This window comes from Artemia sp. Qi Xiang Cuo, chromosome 14 (assembly GCF_049724085.1).
Source record: "Artemia sp. Qi Xiang Cuo chromosome 14, ASM4972408v1, whole genome shotgun sequence".
Classification (NCBI taxonomy): Eukaryota; Metazoa; Arthropoda; class Branchiopoda; order Anostraca; family Artemiidae; genus Artemia; species Artemia sp. Qi Xiang Cuo.
Genome location: NC_142807.1, coordinates 63,325,419 through 63,351,806, shown reverse-complemented (window position 1 = coordinate 63,351,806; position 26,388 = coordinate 63,325,419). Strand labels below are relative to the sequence as shown.

At 34.4% G+C, this 26,388-nt stretch overlaps 1 protein-coding gene across 1 annotated transcript in view; it reads left to right on the top strand.

The window, feature by feature from the left end:
• The window catches only part of LOC148944743 (epidermal growth factor receptor kinase substrate 8-like), a 107,702-nt gene that overhangs the window by 24,204 nt on the left and 57,110 nt on the right, over nucleotides 1–26,388 (top strand). Inside the window, exons 4-8 of the mRNA XM_089100491.1 lie at nucleotides 5,600–5,753; nucleotides 10,078–10,228; nucleotides 14,980–15,100; nucleotides 18,803–19,038; nucleotides 25,341–25,434. Of these exons, the coding sequence (XP_088956617.1) occupies nucleotides 5,600–5,753; nucleotides 10,078–10,228; nucleotides 14,980–15,100; nucleotides 18,803–19,038; nucleotides 25,341–25,434 (756 nt within the window). The remainder of the gene's footprint in view (nucleotides 1–5,599; nucleotides 5,754–10,077; nucleotides 10,229–14,979; nucleotides 15,101–18,802; nucleotides 19,039–25,340; nucleotides 25,435–26,388) is intronic.

Here is a 26,388-nt window from a genome sequence, read left to right as displayed (position 1 = left end):
TAATCAAATGCAATGTGTGTGGTGCTATGGCTTCGTTATTTTTCAATTTGCACTTTAGGTTAATACTGGAACTTTTATTTATAATTAAGTCTCTCCTTAACATTGATAGAATAGTTTCTATTGGTTTTAAGCTTTTATGTCGCTCTTTACTTTCGTTTAAAAAAGTTTTTTGTTTTTTATTTAATAAAACCTCTAAAGACGCTTTGAATGCTTGAACTCTTTAAAGGTTTTTATCACTTTAAACTGTGTCTTGTTGAACTCTGCTTATCTTATGATTACTGGTAAGCTTAGAATTTAATCAAATGCAATGTGTGTGGTGCTATGGCTTCGTTATTTTTCAATTTGCACTTTAGGTTAATACTGGAACTTTTATTTATAATTAAGTCTCTCCTTAACATTGATAGAGATCTTAAAAGCCATTTTATTCAAAACAGTCACAATATCTAATAGCTAAGCCTTTGGGGGTGCCATGACCCCGCAGCCCCCAGGATAAGGAACATAATTCATGGAATTGTGGATTTTTTACATGCAGAATTTATCACTAGGAACGGGAGGTATGTTTGATCCTGGATGTGTCAAAATAGCTAAGGGAATTACGGCAAAATTTCGGGAAATATAGAAGGATTTGTTGAGCGAAATCAAAAGAAACTATCTTTATCCAAGTTATCAAAAGGATCTATCTGCAATATCTTAGGAACAGGTAAGGGTATTAACTTTAAACTTTCAAGGCCACTGCTACTACTGCGGCTGCAAATGAGACTAATTGTGACTGCAACTGTGACAACTTCCAACTGCAACAACTGACAACTGTGACTGCTTGCAACTGCTACTATATCTATTTGAGGCTACTTTCAGGGAATCTTGAGGGGGATGTTGAACTTAGAAACTGTAATGTTGAAAAAAAAACGTGATTTTCAAATGGGGAATATTGAAAATCTTGAAACTTTGGTAATCAAAAACGAACAGGAATAAAAAAAAAGTTTCCGAAAAAGAAGTTTTTCAAAGTAAAGTTAAGTTCATATTAAACTTAAGATCTGCGGGTATAAATTCCTATAAAAATTCAAGCTCAAAACGACCAGCAATTACTATTAAGGAATATTTGAAACCCGAAACGAACATAAATTAAATAAACAATCATAGCGAACAAACATACAACAGGCTCTAATATAAATGGATAAATAAATCTTAAAATGAGTAAACATAAATTGAATGCGCAAATCAAGCTTAAAATGGCTACTACTCCCTTCCCTAACTGTAAAAGTATAATGCCTATTGCGTCATTTGTGCTTTATTGACAACTATATTTGTCATGAACATTCCTTGAAAATGACTCATAAAACTAAACTGAACATTTGATATGAAATGTATTAATTGCTGAAATCTCAGCAGTTCAAGATTTTATTTCATTGAAATTTTTATTTTCGATGCTGTAAGTACAAAGAAAATATTCGTAATATAATTCGTTTTCAATAAACCAATGGTTCGTGTACAGTATTGGTTATTGGGAATATTTGGATGTTTTTTGGAGGGTAATTTTTTGGGGAGGAGAGGGATTTTCTACCGTGAGAATTTCCTGTGGGGAGGACAGGGGAACTTTTTTTCATGGAGAGGGGAGAGAAGGGGTTTTCCTAGCATGATTTGAAAACGGTCAGAAATTAAATTTAAAAAACAAGTTATTTCATCTGAAAATAACGAGCAACATTAAAAATCATAATGAACAGAATTCATTCCGTATATTAGAGGACTGCCCCTTTCTCAATCCTCGCTCTTTACGCTAAAGTTTGCATTTTGGTCACAATTCTTTAAAAAAGACTGTTCAAACACAAGGGCTGTTTAATCTGAATGAGGAGTATTCTTAAAGAACTTAGCGTAAAGAGCAAGGGTTGAGGAATGATTAGCCCCCTCTCATATACGGAACAATTTATATTCGTTTTAAGTTTTAATGTTACTCCTTAATTTCAGCTGAAAAAACTTGTTTTTTAAAACCTTTAGTTACTAATGAAAGTTTGAATGTTTTAGCTTCATATCTGGAAGAATTTACCACCGCGAAAGAAAGAGCAAAAAAAGTTTAAACAAGTTAATATAGCAAAACAACAGCTATGCTTTATCAGTTGTGATTTTCGTTCTTTTTTTTGCGTAGCATGTATGTGGGTTTCTTTCATGGCATTTCTACTATTTGCTAAAAGCCAGTCTCCATTTGGCGGATTCTGCCATTCCGCCTTATTGCAGGAAAAGCAACGTCGAAGGTTGCCGTATCTGCAAACTGCCAATACGGAGCCGGAAAAAAAAGTCTCCATTGAAATAAAATTTGCAGATTGGTGGTGCAGATTTGCAGAATCTGCCAAATGGAGACTGGCTTTAACTGGTTGGATCTATTTTATTTTGCTTATTTTTCCCTGGTGATAAAGGCCTCCGAATGGGAAGGCGAAATATTCGGCCTTTTATGATTGTTTGTACAATGAGTGGTTTTATTTTCATCGTATTCTGTCGTAAATAAAAGCGTGTTTTTCTTTCTTTTTTCATCTTTATTTCATATTCTGACTACAAAGATTTCGTGAACTCTATACTGTTTTTTTTTTTCAGACTGAAAAATTGTTTTACCATATCGCCCAAGCTTACCATAAAGACAGAAGAATTTTTTTTTTTTCCAAAGTTGATCTCTTGTCACATGTAATTTCACTTTATTATTTGGACATTTTGTTTTACATAAAGAGCACAATATCATTCATACGTAACATTTTGTGACCCTTTGAATTTTAACTTCTGCTGCTACTAAAAGCTTATTGTAGCACTAAGCCGCCTGAGGCCAACATAGCTGTGTATGGTCCTTCTCAACAACAAAGCTTCGCTCTTTACTCATTTCCGTGAAGTTCCCGCTTCTTTAAATTCTTTGTTATAACCTTCCCTCATCCCTTTCATTGACGTCCTACTTTTCGTTTAGCCCCAGATCGATGGCTAAATTACACCATTTTTGGCAACTTTTCATTCTTCATTCATAAATATAACCTTTAGCCATCTTAGCATTTCTTTCATTATAGCCCTAGAAAGTGGGATTGAAGTTCCCGCTTCTTTAAATTCTTTGTTATAACCTTCCCTCATCCCTTTCATTGACGTCCTACTTTTCGTTTAGCCCCAGATCGATGGCTAAATTACACCATTTTTGGCAACTTTTCATTCTTCATTCATAAATATAACCTTTAGCCATCTTAGCATTTCTTTCATTATAGCCCTAGAAAGTGGGATTGAACCACGCTTTGTCACACTTATTGTCTGATATATGGTCGGTCAAACGAATACTAAAGACCCTTCGTAGATATTTCAACATTTAAACGTTAGACATTAAACGTTTTCCTCTGGAAAATAATTAACATATCTTCCTCAGCTTTTCGAAGCGCCCATTTTTCCGAACCATTCTTGACCACTGTCATTGCCATGGCTTCTAGTATTCTAATCTTAGCTCTAGCTATAAAACTAAAACAGTATATCCAAATGTATATGTCTTAAAATATAAATCCACAATATATAATGAAAACATTTTTAGTTTTAGCTTAAATTATTAAAACAAATAATTTTCTTCTTGTAACAAGCTATCCTATTATCTATACCAAAAGTGTAATCACAGGGCTTTTCTTTGCGCCCCAGATGGATCCTCGAAAGAAAATACGATTTATCCCATATATATCATCTTAAATGTCTTTCTTTATAGTCCTAGAAGTGGGATTGAACCTTATTTTTCCTGCATTTTATTATTTGATATTTGTAAAAGTTTCCATGATTTATTGTTGTGCCCCAGGGTTGATCCAGTGCTAGCATGTTCCAAATGTTACGTTTTTTTCTCCTTTTTTTTGGCGAAATTGACTTAGCCAGGGAATAGTTTTTAGGGTCAAATTACTCGGGCATGTGAGAAATTAAGACGAATTACGTAAAGGTAATTACTTTTAGGGCATTTATTTTCTTTTGTATGTTTGCAACCAATTCCATATATTCCAAGGTTAAGCTATTAAGCGGATAACATTTATTATAATGTTTATAAATTTTGTGGTTCTAATGGTGCAGTTTTCATTTTGATCTGACGTACTTTCAAAAGGTTTTCAGGCTATTTTTCAAAATTTTCATAAATTTGTTTTTGCAACAAGCTCTTATTATTAAGATTAATCGAAATATTACGTACTATTCCTGAATTAACTCTAAATGGATTTTTCCTCAATTAAATGTTTTTTCTTTCAAACGCCTTTTTAAATTTTCGGTTACAATCGGCCAGAGTTCATTCTTTTACGAGGTAATGGTGGAAGGCACAACCATGATGAAATCTAGTTTTTTGCTAAAAACCTGAACAAATCTTTCTTGAGTTCAGTGTTACTAAAATAAAATTTTATTTTATTTACTTTTTATTTACAAAAATAAAACTCAATCTCTCTTTACAATTCACTTCATAATTTGGACAAAATGGATTGGTACGGGAAAAGTAAATATCCAACGCCATAAAGAATGTTGTCTCTTGACGTCAGGAAAAGAAATAAAGTACATTCAACACATTTTATAGATAAAGGAATTTATTTTAGATACAAATCTAGATAATATGAACAGTTTTCGCAAGAATCGATTCATAAATCTGACTTTTACATAGGAAAAAAATGTTTATTTTATATATATTACTAGCTAGCTATATTTGACAATTTAAATAGAACTGAGGCTTTTGTTTGTAAATAATAAGAGAATAGAGGACGTTAATAGAGCTAAGACTGGGACAGAGGTGCTAATTTTAAAAATTAACACCTCTAGGTGCTAAGGGCAAAAAGAAAAGAAAGATGGCCGTGCCCCTGTTACGGTGACCAGGCGATGTTACACGATTCTATTAAATTTCTATTGGATTATGGATAAATCCACGATTGAATAAGGCCAAGTGAACAAGTCCACGATTTCTATTGAATCATGTGTTTGAATTTTCCATTGTACCATTCTGAAATTTTAAGAGGATTAAACAACCTCAATTGGCAAAATGTCATCATAGTTACTACTACTAGCAACTCATCTCAGCACCAAGCCGCCTGAGGCCAACACAGCTACGCACGTTCCTCCTCAATCCCAACCTATTCTAAGCCTCCCTTTTTAAGCCCTCCCATGAAGTTCCTATTTCTCTTAAAGTATGACTTCCTCCCACCGCGGTAGACCTGCTTTGCGTTTAGCCCTAGATGGTTGGCGGAAAAGGACAATCTTCGGCAATCTGCCATCCTTCATCCGCAGAACGTATCCTTGCCATCTCAACCTTTCTCTCATTATAGCCTTAGAAAGCGGTATTGAACCGCACTTTTTGTGTGGTTCAATAATTGTACAATTGTAATGCATACAATGTATTCAAATATCAGAAACCCTAATGTAGCAGTTTCCATATCGATGTTTAAAGATTTATTTTTAGAATGATTTTCCAAGGACAGGAGCTAATGAATTGGAACAATAGGTAGTTTTAAAACACTATGAAAATTTAGTGTACAGAGGGGAGGATTAATGCTCCTCCCCCTGCTGCGTATTATAATTTATATAATGCGATTTTTGTTTTCATGCTTTTGCTTTTAATTACTCTGTTTTTCTTTTCTTATAGTGTGTCAGAGTTAAAGCAACAGCTCTAGTCGAAGAAATGAAGGGATTTATGACCGGTGTCAAAAAGGGTGGCATCCCGCCCCCTCCAAACGCTCCGCCCCCAGAACCACCAGGCTCAGGAAGAGATAGTGTACCCCCATTTGGTCAGGCTGGAGGTAGTTGATTTTTGCTTGTCATATTCGTGTGTGTCGGAGATCTTAAGCCACAAAATAATTGCAGGACTGGTGGAAATTCGCTGCCTAAATTTGTACTGTGAAACGTATTAAGCTGTAACGTTAGGGACATAAATAAAAAGTTTTCCCTTTGAAAATCATTATTTAGAATAAAACCTACATCTCGCTTAATCCAGAATTGGAAAAAGTTCTTTGTGAAAAAAAAAGTCGACGATTGGGTACGATGCACTTTCAAATTATTTCAAGAACTATTATACCAATGCTGTCATTAACGATAGTCTGCTAATTGCAACGACTGCAGGGAGACATATTATACGAATATTACCTGTTCAAATTTTTAAACCAATTTTTTTTTAAGAAATTCAACATCCAAAAACTGAATCTGATTCCTTAAAGTTATTTTAACTTTATCATTATTTTCTTTGTATTTATTTTATTTTTATTTTATTTTATTTTTATTTAATTTATATCTATCTATTTTATATTATTTTTATTTCGTGTCTTAGTGTGCATAAACTTGATGTCCAATATTTGGAGCTGATATTTGGTAATGGTGACATCCGTCGTTTAATCTGTAAAAAAATCATAAATATATGCAAAGCTTATTTTTGAAAGGCTTTTTAAAATTTCTACTAATTTAATTGTAGGTTTTCAACAACTTGACTAATTCATTGGCAGTTAATACGTTGTCCCCGGGTGGCAACCCTGGCAGTATAGCTGAGGCAGCGCTCAAATGCTGGCGAAGTAAATAATCAATTACCTGCAATACATTATTTCTTTTTCCCCCTGACCACTTCGTATGGATGGGTGGTCGTACTTCAGAGTGCAATCACTTGATTGGAAGTCATAAGTTCGAATGTTCTATTTTAAGAGTTGAAAATGATTTGAGGACAGTCAGATCCCTCCGGGGCCATTTTTGACATGGATCAATAGTATTTTTAACCAAATAATGGTTGTTTCTACTTTGTTCCTGGTATTATACCTGTTTTTTTTTTTGTTGTTAAACTAACTTCCTTCCAAATCTGGCAGCTATGTTACATATTCTGTTTTTAGATACAGGTATATTATAAATTTATTATATTTTATTTATTTTTTATATTTTTTAGACATATATTATTAAATACAGGCCAAAGAGCATGTCGGACAGCAGGCACAAAAAAGAAAAATGAACGCACAAAAAACGTCGCGTAAACTCTTTTTTGAAGACCGAAGAAAAATATGTTGCCCTTGCCCGTTTCCCTGAAAAAATCAAATTCCATGTCCTCTTACCGCAACCCCCCCCCCCCCCCCAAAGTTTTTCCTGGAAGTTTCAACTCGGTTCCTTATCCGTGAGACAAAACAGGATGTGATGATCAGATGACGCTGATGATGATCCTACGAAGATCGGAAACTAAACTCTTGTTTTGAAATTATTCTAGAGGAATGTTGGCTACAGCTGCCTATTGTATGACCTCTCGGGAATTGGCTAGGTGTTACGGACACTTACCGATTATATAAAGTGAGATACTTCTTGATGCTCATTCAAATTGCGTTGAGTAACAACTCCCTTGAAATCAATCTTACATGGTTCTTGTTTTAACAAGGATATAATTCCATCAAAACTAAGTTGATATAACCATTTTGAGGTCTTTTCAAGTTCTACTGCAGGGATGGAAAAAACGTTTAACACTTAATTTAACTGTTGATTAATACTTAATTATGATAGTTTAAAATTGTACCGTTATTTTGTAACATTAATTCAATGCTTATTGTTGAATTTAATTGTTGTTATTATTGATAGTTAATATGTTACTGTTATATATTATTAATGTATAATTGTCTATATATCATTATTGTTATTATCGTTAATAAGTTATTGTTTATGATTAATATTTTAGTTTGTATCAATGCCTGAACGCAGATAATAAAGTTAATGATGAGTAGTAGGTCAGTTAAAAGGAATGAATTTGATTCAAAAGATGAATGCATATTATTCAAACGATTTTGTCTATCGCTCACTTTTTCTCTTATAAACTTGTTTGAAAGAAATTTAACTTTCACTTTTTTTTTCAAGTTGGCTGAATCAAATTTCGTTGTGTGTTAAGGTTAAGTTTTAAGCTAATCAGTCAAATTTTCTTAGCTCAGTAGCGTATATTCATTGCGTATAACGACATAAACACAAGATACTGCGTTTTCTTTTCTGCTTTTAAATACATCCAAGGAAAGAGGGTAAAAATCCGTGGTTAATGTATTGATTGTTTACTCAGCCAAAAAGAGACATGCTAAAGACCAATCAACATTACGAACGTAAAGTAAACACCAAAAAAACGCGAAAACGCTATAATGAACGGGAATTTTTTGTTAGAAGAACAACTGGCTCCCATTTGTTGCAACGTCGATAAAACCGACGGGTTTCCTTCCCTATACTTTACTAGGGAAGGAGTAACCAGCAACTAGTACTAGCATTTTTCCCTCATGAATTTTATTGTTGTGTCGTTTTGTTCCCTCTTCCATATATTTGCTAAGTCAAGCTTTTACAATCAAGATTTTATTTGAACGAGTCCACGATTTCTATTGAATTATGTGTTTGAATTTTCCATTATACCATTCTGAAATTTTAAGAGAATTAAAGAACCTCAATTGGCAAAATGTCATCATGGTTACTACTACTAACAACTCATCCTAGTACCAAGCCGCCTGAGGCCAATACAGCTACGCATGCTCTTCAATCCCAGTCTATTCAAAGCCTCCCTCTTTACACCAGGAAGTTCCATTCCCTCAAATCTGTCTTTATGACTTCCTCCCACCCCAACCGTGGCTGACCTGTTCTCTGTTTAACCCTAGACGGTTCGCCGAAAAGGACAATCTTCGGCAATCTATCATCCTTCATCCGCAGAACGTGCCTTAGCCATCTCAACCTTTTTCTCATTATAGCCCTAGAAAGTGGGATTGAACCACACTTTTCGTACAGCACACTGTTTAAATACGGTAAGTCATCCGGGTACCCAGAACGATCCGTACGCAATTTCTCTGGAGAACTATTAGCCAATTTTCATCGGCTTTCCGAAGCGCCATGTCATCATGATTGACTATATCTATTTCCATACTAAAAAAAGAGTTCTAAAAAAATGTTTCTTTATATTAGTTTTTCTGCCTTCTGTCGTATGTAATTTTTATTTGTCTAAACTCAAGCTTCCATTCAAATGGTTCCTGTGTGCCACATCCCTGCCTACCAACATTCCTAAATTCTTTGTTCCTATGGAATATAAAATAATATAACATAATTATAATAATTATAATTACTAATTATAACAATTATAATTATAATAATATAAACTTAGTATAAAACCAATCTATTCCTTCCTTTCAAACCATGCCGAAACAATTTTCTGCCTCAGTCCTTTTAATTCTTTACAAAAACCGAAAAAAAGATCAAATGATCTTCCGCATTTCCGCACATTGGGCAGAAATAAGGTGGAGAGGTAGGTGCAATTGGTGGTGTGGAAATATGCTTTTGCACCCTTAGATGATTTACAACAGCCTCCGCAGCATTTTTTTTTATTGGAACTAATTTGATTTTTTCTTGGAAAAAAGTATGAGCTACTTTTTTCTACTTTTCCTTTGGGAAAAAGTAAACAGTCTTCTAATTAAAAAGAAGCTCCTAGACCCTGTTTCTAGTGCGTGAAAACAGGGGCCCCAAGAATGTATTAATGAAGAATTTCAAAACTGTTGAAAGCTATAGAACTGTTGTCCACAATTGCTACTGTTACACGCCATTTATGTTCTTGATAGGAACTGTAATCTAGAACTACCTTTATCCTTCAAATAAGCCTAAAAAAAAAGTGATCACACCTGCACCTGTAGTATAAGGAAAGATAAATTGTCTTGAGACGTTCCTAAAAAGTTTTGAAGAATGGGCTGGACGAATAAGCATTTGGGCTTGAAACACGCTTTTTTTCAAGTATCACTCTTTATTGTTGGTAAAAATCGAATCCATCGTTTTCCTGTCCAGATTTTCCTGTTCATTTTCCTGTTCCGATCCAGGGTTCTTTACTGGGAAAACAAAACCATTTCAATTAGATTTTGGCACCAACCTAGTGGTGAACATCTGTACTAAATTTTAGCAAATGCTGCAGGAAATTTAGGTCGCCATTTTTGATGCTGATGTTTAGGCAGCATATTTTTCTCAGCACAGAATTTTTAGATGGAATGTTTTTTATTCTTCATGAAGAATCCAATGTTTACATGGCCTGTCCAGTTGAAATTTTTGGCGTATTCCTGAAGGCTATTGTTCGTGAAAAAGTTGATTTTTGTTTTTATTTACTAGATCATCGTGCTGATGATGCTTCTTCGACATCAAGCGAGAAGTATGAAAGAGATGTCGCTGTGTTAAACCGGTGTTTTGACGATATTGAAAGATTTATTGCCCGACTTCAGCATGCAGCTGCAGCGAGCAGAGAATTAGATAGACGTAGACGGTAACTTTAATTTTTTTTTTTCCTCCCTTTTTTCTTCATTAAAATTAGGTTTTAATTGAAATATCAAAGTTCCCAGATTTTTTTTTTGTGGAGAGAGGCCGGGGGGTGTAAGCTAGACCTTAAACTGGTGAAAAACGAATGTCTTTTGAGTTCAAAACTTTCTAATGAATGAATAGCCTCTAATGAATTAGTTTCACTCCAGCGCGGGTTAAACTTAAATAATAAATATTTGCCAAGTCATAACTATTCCATCTAATTTAAAACTGTGTTTTTGGCTGATCAAAAACGCGTTTCTGATACTTTTTTGTTAACACATCTTTGATATCCAGTAAGAAATGTTGTGGGGTTCAACCTCTATTTTGTTGATAAAAACATTTATTACCAGTCTTTAACATACGGTTGCAGTGATCAGGGAATTAGATTGACGTTAACAGAAGCCTTTATTTTTTCCCTTTTTTTGACAGAATTTATGGTGATTGCTTGTACTAAAAAAAATTTCACGATAAAAGAAAAAAACAGCGCTCAGCTGTTCTGGACTATGATACATTCCTGATGAAAAATTGGTCCTTAGCCAGATGTATCATTGGGCCTAATGGTAATGATATTTTCCTCTTTTGCTATCTAGATGCCAAAATCTTTTTTTTTTAGCTTTCTTCTGTCAACTTCTTTTGTTTTGTTACTGTACAAAATTGGTGTTTTGAATTTTTAGAATCTGTTGTGTTTGGAATGTTTGAGTAGCAATATTTTTACGATGTTTTGATAATTAAAAAATTATTGCCATGCTTCAGTATGCAGCTGGAGTGAGTAGGAAATTAGACAAACGTTAACGTAAGCCTTCATTTTTCTTATAAATAATTTCCGAAGCCACAGTGGCCAAGCATGACAAAACGGAGAAACGCCACGAAGAAAATAACGAGGAAGCTCGAGGAAATCACTTTTAACTGTATTTTTTTGTCTTTTTTTATTCTTAATTTTGCACCGAGAAGAGCTAAGCGTATGTCTCGACCGAAATATGTGCGTTGTTCTCTCTTTTTCCCTTGTTGTGATTTTCCTTGTTTTTGCTTTGGTACTTTTTACCGTTTCTTCATTATTTTTCCGGTCTTTTTGTCAGATACTATGGTGAGAGCTTAAAATACATATCTACTCTAATATATATATATAATATACTGTATAAAATATACAGCTTAAAATACTATCTAATATCATAGCAGTTAAAAATATGAGCGTTTCTTTCTTTTTGTACATGATTTCCTTATCTCAAACTTTTGAAATGCTGTATATACGAAATTTTTTCGTTCTTCTATATTTGAAAATAGTATGCACATTTTCTTATTGTTTTCGGCCAGGCAAATACGAGTATCATAGATGTCGTAAGTTAATACCAAATTACTGACAAGGTCTGCTATATGGCCCTGATACTCGTCAAAGGGCTAGAGGATCATTTGCATTCAACTGTCGACAAATAATTTCTTTTTGACAGTTCTTTCTTTTTTCGTTATAATATAAAAATTAAATACTGCAGTTCCTGGAATTTATTTTTTTCTAAATATTGGTGGCAATCAATTTTATTTTATTAATCTGATACATACTACATTTTGTATAAATCTTTTTTTCTTTGAAATTCTTTCTTTTAAAATGTTTGAAAAAAGTCAATTGGCTAAGTTAAACTTACGTTCAGGCCAAATATTTAGTATTCAGTAAAGCTCAAATATAAGTCTTACTTTTTGGTTGGTTTCAAATGTGGCAACACCGCACTTATTTTTGGTATAATTTCTCGACACAAAACATTTGTGGCAATTAGTTTAATTTTACTTTTCTAGAAAGACCATATTTTTGTCACTTTTTTTTCCTTTCAAATCTGTTCCTTCCAAACATAATGAAAAACTAATTGACTGAATACAAGTCCAATTAAAGCAATCGTTTTAGTTTGCAACAAAGTGCAATGGTGACACTGGCTTTTTTTAGGGAGGGGGGTTGGCTTGTAAGGCGTTTGGCAAAATTACCTTTATTTGTAGCCATTTTTATTTGCTTTAAGCTTGGCTCCATTGTTCACTTTATTTTCTGTTAGTTTTAAGTTTCATCTCTGCATTCCTAGTAATCTCTCCTTATTTCACGTTTGACATCTTATACAAACTATTTTTTCGAAGCTCGAATTCTCGAAGCTTGAATTTATTTTTTCTTGTTCGAAGCTCGAAGTTTGCTCAAAATCTTCCTTAGAAACGCCTTTTTTTGGTACACAAAAATGGGGGAATTTGTGAAGACAATTGACAAAAAGGAAATCATAAAGTGGAGGTAAATCATGAAGGAGATCCATAGAGAATAAGAAATTGTGGAGAGTTATAGAAAATAGGAGAATTATGTGAAAACAACTGCAAAAAAGTAAATCATGAAGAAGATCCGTGGAGTAGAGGAAAATTATGTGAAAACAAGTGAAAAAGGGAAATAATAAATAGAAGGAGAATCATGATGGAGTTCCGTCATAATCGAGCTCCGGCTTCCGAAACAGCAACTATAGAGAAAAATCTTACAATTTAGAGAATGCCTTTGTGTCTGCTATGATCCATTATCTTTACTAAATGTTTTCTAGTGTTATATTGTTTTTCAGACTCCAGTCGAGTTGAAAAAAAGTTGCGTAACCGTTCGAGTGGGTCTGATAAACCCCAAAATATAAGTGTTTTAGCCAAAAAAGTAGTGAAAATTTCTCAGCTAGCCTGTATTAACACCTAAAATTCATAGAAAAGAATATAAAACATGCATCAAACAAGATTTGAGCTAATAAAGGACAGGGAAAACTTGCACGGTCGAGACGTATAGCTTTCTGCCATCCCTCGCAGGTGTGCTTCGATTTTCTGTCTTTTTCTCGAAGATAGACCTGGCAATAGCTTTTCTTTGATCCATACCCGAAATCTACATTCTATGAGGCATTTCCGAACAGATTTACAGCATCCTGACAGTTGCATAATTCATGAAGCAGATACAACAGGTTAGCACGAATCTTCAAGTTAGTTTCTACAAGAACCCTTCCGATGTCAATGAGCTCCTCCTTGGAATATTATTCACCTAGATGCTGGAAGAGCGCAGATGAACTCCAACACTCAATCCTGCTAGGTCTAGGAGTGCTTTCCAAACTCCCATCGGCAATCTTCTTCAACTGTTGTTGCTGTTTGAGCCTTTTTAATCAAGAGATTCAATGTCACTTTTAATAGCATTATAAAATGTGGCCATCTCTGACTTTCCGTACTTGGTCAATAGATGCAGAAAAGTGCATTGATAAAGACAAGATAACTGCTCTTTTTTTCTTTGGTACATAGGACACCAAAGGTTTTGGTCCTGGAACCGGAACACGCAAGATACGAGTTCTCTTTTAATGTTTGGTATGAGGTAGGTATAGATTTTTCCTTGTTCCTCTTCAGCATGCCACCATAAGTTAAACGTCCATCTCCAATTTTTCTGTGAGCTGAAAAGACGATTACCAATTATCTCCTGTAATATTCTAATTGGTATCTCTGACATGGTCGTCTAGTGTGAGGACGTTTTGTGTGGGAATATTGGCATTTGACTTTTGGATCAGAGATGTTTCTTTTCCGGCATGTATGAATGCGATGTAGAGGCAAAATGCATTTGTTTCGGCTAATCACTGACTTTTTATTCCTTTTTGTTTGGCTTCGACGGAATGTACATTTTGAATCCGCACCGGGCGTAGAATCCCACTTGCATCTTGTTGACTAATGGGTGCTCTTCAGTAGAGTAATTTGCCTTGCGGTTATTTATAAATGTTTCTAGCAGTTCCTATATTGGTACTAGAAGGCTTTGGTAGTGGTTGAAAGTAATATGGTCATCGAACCGCAGGTGGCACTCGATGAAAAGGAACCCATGGTAGCCAAAAGCAAATGTCAGAAGCAAAAAGGCTCTCATAATCCTTGTTTCGTTCCCTAACTTAGAAGACACCAGCCAGGTACAGTAGGTCAATAAAAGCATGCATTTCACTAATGTTAACTGCTTTGAGGAAATTATACTTATCAAAAAGACGAAAATTGTAAAGTTACCAGTTGTTAGTATTCATAACAATTTTGTGGTAAACAACCTTCTGAATCATCTTGGAGGTTATCATGAGGTCTCAAACCTTCTCAAGGGTATCTGGCTTCATTTCTCAAGCAGAATCTCTAAGGCGAAGTAAATGTGACGCTATGTTTGATGGTCTAGCTCTCGATGTTGAACTCTAATTTTTGCAAAAACACTGAGAGTTTTATACCTTTTTATTTATCGCGTAAAGTGTTTCTGGAGCATGCTCAAGAAAGCATAAACGAGTAAAACAAGCTTGTTGAAACACTTCAAGCTTTACAGTAGACCCAGCATCCAAATGGACTCTATATTTTTCTTGACATCATTACAAACATAGAATTGGTTAAGTTTTTAAAGTATTACTGAATGCCAAAATGTAAAAAATACACTTTTGGTCGGGTTGGTGTCTATCAGACCCCAACCCTCTTTAGCTTCTTCCCTTAAAGAGATGCAGCAAATTCCTTCTGTCAGCTATTTCAGGTGAGAATATCGGCTGCTTAATTGTATTCTTTACTAGGTTGCAGCTGTTGCTGCGACCATGATTATAGACCTGAGACGTTAAATCTCATCCCATATGGGTCTATTAGATCTCAACCGAGCAGTTAAAGATTAAGAAATTGGTCTTGTTGTCGTATTTTATTTTATTGTAAGAACATGGTTATCGTTTATATCCACATATTTTGTTTTAGATCGCGCAAGTCAAAAAAGAAGGACCATGGTGATGGTATAATAGCCGTTCGTGCCAGGGCACCGCCAGAAAAAGACTTTGTAGACACTTTGCAAAAATTTAAACTTTCCTTTAATCTTTTGGTAAGTTTGACTGACCTTCAATGTCTGTTTTCTTTGATAATTTCTTACATGCATTTACGTTCCGAGTTAAATATACTTGTTTTTAGACTTGTTAATAAGAATTTAAGCCAAACATTTGATGTAAACATCTTTTTACGTTTCTTTCACTTTCCTATTTTCTTCCTTTTTTGCTGTTTACTTATTTTTTAGTTACTTATTGTTTTACCCCTTTTAATTATTTTACTTATTATGTTTTATTTTCCCTTCGTTTTTTTCTTACATTTCTTTTACTTATCATATTCTTTTCTGTATATACTGTAAAAAAAACAAAATCAAACCGTTTTCATAGAATACGGTAACCAAAGTTGTAACCGAAAACAATACAAACGACCATGGGGCGGCTGTTTTCAGGAATCAGTTTACTAGGGTTTACACAAGACGTACAAATAAACGTTCATATGTGGATATGTCCTTTTATTAGACAGTGAAAAAAGATACAAAAGTCTGGATATTTCGACCAATTATACAGCGATCGTCATCAGCAGAAATACTAAAGCATTAAAAATTAAAACTAGCATATTTATGCAGAACAAATTAATAACTCTCTCAGACAAATGTAGTGAATGAACCGGATGTATTTATTTTGTTGTGTATAAATATATTAGTTTAATTTTAATGCTTTCAGTTGTTTCAGCACCTAAAATAGAAGATATAAACCAAAATTTTTAATTATCATTTTTAATTTCATTAAAATTTTAAATTTTTAATTAAAAATTTTTTAATTTTTTATAAACCAAAATTTTTAATTTTTAATAAATTTTATTTTGGAACGCAAACAATAACAAATCATTATTGATCATTAGTGATAAATGACTTCTGGAACGCAGCCTAAGTTCTTGTCAAAGATATCTACGTATTTCTAAGTATCAAAGTTTTGTTCAACCAAGAATGACAATATACATAATACATTATTCTTTTCAAAATCGAATAGATTCTATCAGGTTTTCATGATTTTTTACCGGAGCTCAATTAAGGCTTTAAAACGTTTTTACAGAAGCAGATAGTTTTCTTGAGAATAATAATAATAATAAAATAATAGATATTTTTAGCTCTTCATTCACCTCAAAATTTTGAATTTAGAATGCTCCCTGAAAGTGGCAATATAAAGACCACGTTGTCCCTGCTCCAAACTGATCGCTCTTTTTTAGAGTTAGTTTAATGATTTTAATTTTCATAGCAGCATTTAGATGAGATTTGTTTCCAAAAATGATTATAACAAGCCCATTCGTATTTCAGACTCGAACCTGAATACAACCACAAAAGAAACTATGATAAGACTGGTAAAGATTGACAAATACTTAAGCCAACATGTCAAAAGACTAAAAACAATTAAAACTATTAGGATTTATAAAGAAATTAAACCGGATGATAAAACACAAAGAGGGGGTAAACAAGGGAAATGGTTGTTCGCTGATTTAGATTTTTTGAAAAGGCTGTAAAAATTGCAATGCATTTTTGAATAATATACTACTACTGCTACAGTATTACTACTAATGATGGTCACTGCATATGTGACCCAAATGTCTAGTGTTTTGTGAAATTTATCACTGTCTATTAAAAGGATTTTATCCCTATTTGAACTTTTATTTATCTACTACTACTAACAACTCACCGCAGCAACCAGGGCACCTGAGGCCAACACAGCTACGCACGCTCCTTTTCCACCCTAATCTTTCAAAGCCTCCCTCTTTACACCCTCCCAGGAAGTTTCCATTTCCCTTAAATCTTTCTTTACGACTTTATTCCACCCTAACCACGGACGACCTGCTTTCCGTTTAGCCATAGACGGTTGGCTAAAAAGGACAATCTTTGGCAATCTGTCATCCTTCATCCGCAGAACGTGCCCTAGCCATCTCAACCATTCTCTCATTATAGCCCTAGAAAGCGGGATCGAACCACACTTTTCTTACAGCTATTGTTTGAAATACGGTCAATCAGCGGGGTACCCAAAATAATCCGTATGCAAATTTTCTGGAAAACATCTAGCAAATCTTCCTCCGTTTTTCGTAGCGCCCATTTCAAAATAACGTACCTCATAAAATTATAATTAGTAGCGAGACAATTTTGTCTCAATCGTGGCCAATCTTCTTTCCTCCCATGAAGTAATAAGCCTCTAGGAATGTGACCAATAATTAAAAATTAACTAGAGGGGGAGTATCCAATCAACGTCTAGGAGTATTTCCCAAGAGTTACTCCTCCTTCGTGGATCTGGTGCACACAGACAAATCAAGGTACAAAAGTGAAAATAATAGGTTTTGGCTCTTCCTGATGCATGGTAAAACATAAAAAATAGTGAGTTCAAAAAAGGTAGTATGTGGTATTTAATATTGCTGAAGAGGAGCTCCATGGACATTGAATCATTGGAATCAAGTCAATAAATAATACAGTAAATAAGTGCATATTTACTGCTTACTTATTACTGCTGCTGCTTGCGACCACTACTATTATTTATGATTACTACTATTAGTGCTAATAAGTACTTTACTTATTAATAAGTTTTAATAAGTAACTAGCTTAACAGTAATAAGTGCACATAAGCCAAAAATGGAGGGTTCGTTGAGTCGTGAAAAGCAATACTAAAACCCCATATTTAATCAACAAATTGTTATAACCACTGAATTCATATTTCTTGTCGTGTTGCATTCGTAACCATTGCGAGCCTCACGTGGCCCGTGGCTGGGGGTTGAATACCACTGCAACAAAGGAAAAAAAAATCTTAAAGAGAAATCTTTCGCTTCGTATGCAACGACATGTCGAATTGCTGCTGGACCCGTTTTGGTCCAAAAATCTACTTTAAGCTTTTATAATTATTTAATGATGGATTAACACGTGAATAAACAATTGCTTTTCTTTCGGATAGCTAGCCAGTAATTGGTAAGTCTATTATAATTGATTTTAATTTTAAAGAGCCCCTCCCCCCTTCTCTCTCTCTCTCCCCTCTGTCTCTCTCTCCCCTCTCTCTCTCTCCCCTCTCTCTCTCCCTTCTCTCTCTCCCTTCTCTCTCTCTCCCTTCTCTCTCTCCCTTCTCTCTCTCTCTTTCTTTCTCTCTCTCTCTCTTTCTCTCTCTCTCTCTTTCTCTCTCTCTCTTTCTCTCTCTCTCCCTCTCTCTCTTTCTCTCTCTCTCCTCTCTCTCTCTCTCTCTCTCTCTACCCCCCTCTCTCTCCCTCTCTCTCTTTCTCTCTCTCCCTCTCTCTCTCTCTCCCCTCTCACTCTCTCTCTCTCTCCCCTTTCTCTCCTCTCTCTCTCTCTCTCTCTCTCTCTCTCTCTCTCTCTCTCTCTCTCTCTCTCTCTCTCTCTCTCTCTCTCTCTCTCTCTCTCTTCTTAGATATATGAATAGATTCTTAAGCACTTAAAAGTATATGTGCTACCATTTTATGGGAAATTAAAGGATTTCTCTCAATGAAGGACATACAAAAGCGAGTTGGATTTTAGTTTTCTGATACTGGAAAAATTTAAGCTTTCAAAAACTAATTGATTTATTGAAGTTTGATACTTTAATTAGCGCGTTTATATGTCCAATTTCCTAGATTTCGTATATTTTACCTAGATTTTGTATATATTTTGTATATTTTAAAGGGGTTCCTCTAACAGACCTGAGGGGAGGAAATATCCCCACGCTATGCAGGCATGTGTCAGAAGACTAACACAATATTTATTTTGAAGGCAAAATTAAAGGCTCACATTCATGATCCAAATGCTCCTGAGCTGGTTCACTTTCTATTTACTCCTTTGGCACTGATAATTGATGCCTCAAGAGATGCTCAACTGGAGCCCAACCTTCCAGCAAGAGTTATTTCGCCGCTTTTGACAGTAGAAGCTGTTGAACTTCTAACAAACTGCCTTACCTCCAAAGAAACTGAATTGTGGCATTCGCTGGGTGAAGCCTGGCAGGTTCCTAGGTTTGTCTTTTTCTATAAGTTATTTATTTTAGAAAAGGTTAATAAAGTCTCTTAAAGGGTTTATAGTTCGCCTTTTGAATTCTTTTTTATTTTTGTTAAGCTCCAAAAATGTGATCTTACCAAATTCAAAAATTATCCGCTACGATTAATCTGATCTGTAGTGGTAATTTTTTCTTAACCAACTTCTTATATTTGATATATTCTAATGAGCTTTCAGTATAACACAAGTTAAGCGTTGGTATTAAGGAAGGAGGGGGGGGGCAGCTCATCTCCTATTCAGGATTATTCACCGTTTGTTTATATTTTGACATTATTCTTAAGTTCGTGTGAAAAAATATCCGATTCTTAAAGGGTTTAAAATTTTTCCTCTTGAATCCTTTGCTGTTTTATTTCTGCTGAGGTCCAAAACTGTAGTGAGCACTATTTCAAAATATTTGCTACAATTGATCCGGTCCATTGTGGTAATTTTTGTTAACCAAACTGCTATGTTTAAAATATTTCAATAAGCTTTTAGTAAAGTATAATTTAAGCTTTTGAAGAAGAAGAATAAGGATTTATGGAAAAAAAAACATATCAACAAAAAATTATTGCTGCCTCCCCTAACAAGCAAAGCTTGTCCGTGGGGGAGGTAGAGAAAACAAAATCCTTAAAACAAAGAATTCTTGGCCACCGACACCACTAATACCATCACACTAAACAATAAATACAAAATAATATCATATATTATACATCCACTGGGAACATTATATCAACAAAACCCCCAAAATAAATAAATCAATTAATCAATCAAAACTCATATTCAGCAAAAAGCAGTTCCTTAATGATTTTTCTAAAAATATTGGAGTCACCAATAGTCTTAATATCACTATTCAAACTATTCCATTTCCGCGGACCTCTATAAAGAACAGAAAAACATGAACTGGAAGATATACCTCTAGGTACACAGAAGTCCGCGCTACCCCTTGTATCATGAGAATGAACAGTAGACCTAATGGACAATAAATCACCAAAACAACGAGGCTGAACATCCTGCTGCAGTCCAAAAATAAACCACAATACATAGAACTCACGAAGGCCTGCAGCCGGCAAAATTTTTAAAATTGGATAAATTTCTCAAACAGACATACGTGGAGATATACCAGCTAAAATTCTTACTGCATGATTTTGTAGAACTCTTATTGGTTTTAGGGTAGAAGAAAAAGTAGAGAGCCAAATACTTGAACAATAAAGTATATATGGGTGTATTAAAGAAAAATAAAGATGGCAAAGGACAGACTTGGGAAAACAATGTTGGAGTTTCTTCATTATACCGAGAGTTCTTGCCAGAATTTTGCTAGTTAAAGTAACATGTTCCTTAAAAGATAGAGTTTCATCTATTACAATCCCAAGGTATTTAAAAGACGCAGTCCGTTTTATAACGCCATTAGGCATATCTAATTCCTTGATCCATGGGTAAAAGTTAGATGATCGCGAGAAAATAATAAAGTTAGACTTAGCCATGTTAATCCTTAATTTATTTACCCTCAGCCATGCTGTAATTCTATTAACTGATTCCTTCATGGAAATCTGCAGCAGCTCCGCTGTCTTAGCTGTGCTAATGGCTGTTGTGTCATCAGCAAAAAGTGAAACTGTTTCATTAGTCGGGTTTACCGTTAGTTCATTTATTCTATAGCAAAAATTATTTAGACAATTTAGTAAATCATTAATAATTATCAAGAATAATATAGGACCGAGAACTGATCCTTGCGGAACACCTATTTCAATACGCTTTTTTTCGGAAGAAGTATCATTTAGTTGGACATACTGAAAACGATTACTTAAAAAACTTCTTAAAAAATTTAATGATTTACCCCTCAAACCATACACCTCACACTTCTTAAGTAGAAGTTCATGATCCACAGTATCGAAAGCTTTCATCAGATCTAAAAATATAGCACCTATTTTGAAACCTTTGTCTAATACATCATTAATAATAGTTGTCAAATAAATCATCGCCTGTCCCGTTGTCCTTTTTCTACGGAACCCAAACTGTTTCTCTACCAGTAACTTATGATCCTCAAAAAAAATCATCATTCTAATACTAAAACACTTCTCTAAAACACGGGAAATAATGGGTAAAACAGATATCAGTCTATAGTTTCCTGGGTCATTTTGGATACCACCCTTATGAAATGGGGTTATACGGGCAGCTTTAAAAAAATCTGGGAATTTTCCTTAACAAAAAAACTCATAAATTAAACCACATAAGACATCAGCTATAACAGGAAAAACACATTGCAGTGTTTTTGGAGAAATATGATTACTTCCAGATGAAGTGCTACGCAACCCATAAATATTTTTTTTAATTTCATCAACTGTTAGAAGTCTAAGGTGAAGAAACACATCAATGGGGTCCCTCATTAAGGACTAAGACGTTTGGTCACCACTATCAGGGACAACTGACATAGCTAAATTCAGACCAATATTCGAAAAATAACTCTGAAATTCATTGCATATGCCCTTTTCAGAATTCAAAGTATTTCCCATTGCACTAACTGATTCATCAGGTACATCATTTGTTTTTAATCCAATCGCATCTTTTATTAGCTCCACGGTTGCTTGAATGCATTTTTAATCCTTCTTAAACTTTTCTCAAAATATTTCTTTTTCTCATTTCTTAAAATTGTGTTCAGTCTGTTTTAATAGATTCTACATACTTGCTTTTTTTCTTGTGTTGAGTTAATTATTTTAGATCTAAACAATTTATCTCTTAAATTTATTTGCTTCAAAATCACAGGACCAATCCAAGGTTTTTTACTTGAGTGCTTTCTATTAAACGGTTTCAATATGACTACTTGACTTATCAAACTCTGCAACTTTTCATAAAATAAAACAAACTTTGAATTTGCGTCCTGAACTTCGCCTAGAACATCGTACCAATCCACCTTTTCTATATCATTTTAAGTTTTACCATCGCACTTTTACTGATCACTGGAATCCTTGATTTTTTGCCTTTAACCACCTTCGTGACAGTTCTAAAGCTAGCTGAAACTCCAAAGTGGTCAGATACATCGTTGATAAGGACCCTGGGAAGACTCAAGGGTACATTAGAAAGGATGTTATCCAGAAGCCTAGCTGATGTTCCCGTAATTCTTGTAGGGATATTTATACAAGGATGAAACCCATTGGATAAACTTCTATTAATAAATTCAGTGCTAGCAGATGACTGATCAATAAGGTCAATATTAAAATCCCCCATAATAAAACATGGCATAGAGTTAATCGGAAGTTTCATTAATAGTTCTTCAAATAGGTCCATAAAGTCTTGGAGCAGGCTCTGTGGAATTCTATATACTACAACAATGCAAAAGTTCAAATTTTCTCTAGCTATATGTAAAACAAAACACTCACAAACTTTCTCTCTATGTCTTGTCAGATCTTCTCTTATTGAAACCTTATAATCAGCCTGAATGTAAGCTGCTAGGCCTCCGTGTTGGTAATACTCGCGATTCCTTACATATAAATTATACCCAGGGATATGTAGTAATTGCGAGTTATTATCATTTAACCACGTTTCAGTTAAAGCGATTACCTGAAAGACATTAGTATTTATTAATTCCGAAAAAAAATTATGCGCAGAATTCAATCCCTGACAACTCAAATGAAAAATGTTAAGGCTAAAATTGCCCCTATCACAATACAAGGGTAGGGCTTCTTCTTTAAAAATATACCTTGATGGTTCATTTGTGAAAATCTCAGTGGCATTAATGTCTAAATTTCTATTTATACTTTGATTAAACTGGCTGGAAAAATCAACCCTTCGACTTTCAAGTTGCAGGACATTGCTGTTCACAGGAGGAAAAACGATATCTCTAACCATCATCAATAAAAGTTAATGTATGTGACGGTAGAGGGTGGTGGTGGCGAAAAAAATCATTATCTACTAAACATATACCTAGACAAATACAAAAAAAAAAAAATATATTCCGGCAAAGCGGACATACAATTTAAAAAAGCACATTATTGCAAGCTTCATGGCACAAAGCAAAACCATTCAAAAAGACATCAGCCCGCTACCACCCACTCAAAATAATTTCACATTAACAAAAATTTTAAATTATTTACTCACAAATAAAAATTATCATTAACCCAAACATTTAAAGTCCATCGCTATCAACTTTTCCATATCTATTTGATTAAACTAATAGGAAAAGAAAAGATAATTAACCAATAAGTAAACTAAACACATTTAATAAAACACTCATTTTTTAGCACCTCTGGAAGCTGTGGAGGGAGGAGGCTTAAGTGCTAGTTCCTCAATCCATTCATCACACGTAAACTTCACTTTCGTACCACCCGGACGTTCAAACTGAAGATATGGTGGAACTGTGTTTGATACCCATGAAATGATACCCATCGTTTTAAGACACAATTTTTTTTAATATAGTTTTTTTTCTTGCCTCTCTCACAGAAAATGGGGCATCATCACTCACATAAATGTTTCCCTGGTTTTGATATATTTCTTCCTTTAAGCTTCTTCCCATTTTTAAGGATTTCAATCTTGTTTCCACTGTTTTTTACATTAACCTTAAAATATTTCTGATCCTTTTGTATTGCAACAACAGAAAAATGGGGTATCACTGGTAAATTTAGTCCATCCGTGCATATCTCGGTAAACATATGTTTGGCTTGATCTTCATCCTCACAGACTGCATTCCATACAACCAAATTATTTTCGTTAGGCTGATACTCTGCAACCATAAGCCTATCAGACATACATAGGGTCTTTTCTTTAAAATATTTAACTTCTGACTGCAGGTTAAGATTATCATTTTTCAACAAAGAAATGTCATTTTCTACAGCATTTGTACAAGACTTAATCCCGGAGAATTCAGACCTTAAGGCTAATTGCTCTGGTTCAATTGCTTTTATTCTATTTTCTACTACAATGCATCGCTGTTCAATTGATTGGACTGAGCTATGAGTTTCACGCATAATGTTCATCATCTTCGCAAATTCCTCTGATAGGGTCATTAACGAAACCTGAGTTGTCACTGGCTTCCGAATATCCGGATTTCCTGACGTATTTGGGGTACTTGTGGCAATATCCTCGCTAGAATCAATATCTGGACGACTCCTTTTATTTTTTTTCTTGCCCATCTTAACTTAATAATAGCTAAAATGGACTTACTGGCAAAAGAAGAAGCCACCAGTCCTAAATCAGTCCTTTTCCCCCACTGTACTATTCCTTTGATCTCATATCACGAATAATTTGAGCCTTAAATCACTTTGGAGGAATAACAGCTAATCATTTCCGTTGTTGAGTTTTATTTAGGGAAAGGCTTGTATTTTCAGATTGTACAAAGTTTTCATTATATCACAGCATGCAGATAATTTAGCAATAATCCATCGTCATTCATTTCATTACGTGATTCATAGAGTGGGCGATAGCAAGCAATACGGTCTTAACCGGTTGACCAATGAATCATGACTCTTTGCTGTAAAAAAATTTTGGGGTTGGGGTGGCTCATCTCTTCGTCAGAATTGTTTTGTGCTGCGTTTACTATTCTTCGAGGCACGATAAATGAAAAAAAAAAAATCTAGGGCCACTATTTTTCGATTTTTACTGGGGGGAACTTTCGTCGACTTTGTAAATACAGTGTTTTAGTGATAAATTACTTCTTCTTTATGTGGAGTCTGATTCTAGCTAAATGAATTGTGGTTTTGTGTCTTTCCACTTTGTTTTTGTAGCTTATTTTCTGCATCTACATTTATATCTGAATACTGAGTGGAGGGGATCAATGACTTTTGATGTCAGACTCCTTTCCCCATCTAAAATGTTGAAAGCACCACCGAAATATACACTTTTTGCTTGCAATTGATTATACCTAAAAGATCTTTGCTCATTTGGACCTCCTCTCCCTGAAATATTTTGAAACCTCCTCAGCAAAGTCTTAGTGCCGACGTGATTTAATTTTTGTTCTGTTTTAATATTATTCCTGCATTAAATTTTTCATCGTAACTGGTGAGGGGATTAATAGGCTCGTTTTGAAGGGCTTTCATTCTAAAAGATCTTTCCTTATTTGAACCCCCTCCGCCTGACAAAGACATAGTGGTGCCCAAGATTTAATTTTTATTTTAATTAAATTAAATTTTATTTTATTTAATTGTTTTATTTTAATTGTTTTATTTTTTGTTTTATTATGCCTGTATTAAATTTCTTCTAATAAACAGCGAATAAGCTGATAGTTTAAAAAAATATTCATCTTATTTAGTGAGGGGATTAATAGGTTGGTGTTGAAGTGCTTCTGTTTTCATTTCAGGGAGAAATGGAAGGGGTATGTTTCACCATATCACCCAGTGTTTGCTGATGGTTGGGCTCCAGAATACCCTCTTACTGAAGAAAAGGAAAGGCCGGTAAGTTTATTATCAATGACAATAATAGTCCTTCAATTGAACTTACAGTCCAATTCAGTTTACACAAGTATCTACTCTTTTGTTATATTATGCATATAAAAAATCTTCCTCAACGGTCCGTACAAATAAATTGGATCCTTCTCGATTGCCTCTACTCAGGTATACGAATTACACAGGGATGGGATCAGGGATTTTGGAACCATCCATTAACCAAAATGAAATTTCCTTCCGGGAGGGGGGGGGGGAGTCAAGGCCTTTTTTAACTACATTTTTAAGACCAATTTACGACCAAAGGCCGGCACGTTTATTACCTATTACTATCAAAAGCAAAAATTTCAACCTTGATGTTTAAAAAATAAAGATAGAAAAAGAAATATGTTGGAATTTAATCTTTAAAACTTTCAATATTGTCACCGGATATCTGGATGTCGTTTGAAGCGTTATAACTCCGAGGAAAAAAATATACACTTAACCACTGTGTATATTTATTCTTGATCAAATACAAAACAAAAGTGAACCAACAATAAAATAAACAAAAGAAATCATTTCAAAAAGAATAAAAATTAGATAAGGTTACTATCGACAGGCGAATATATGTCTGCTAGGGTGGTTTGCCCGGAAGTCTAAGTTTTAAACAGATATCCGGGAATGCGTAAACAGATAAGATCTCGATTTCTATATCATGGAGAACCCCACAACGCACTGGGATTTTACTTCTGGACAGTATATTTTCGTCTTTATATGCAAAATTGAATTGGAATACCAACATCTACGGACAAAACTACTAAAATAGTGACATCGTGACTAAAAAAAAGAAAAAACAGCTTGGGAATGGGTAACTGCCGCAAAGGCCTTGGAAGGATCTAAGGCACACAAATGTAACTTGAATCCTTTCTTAGTAGCTTTAAATAGAAAATTAGTCAAAATTTGACAAGTCTGCCGGTAATCCACCCG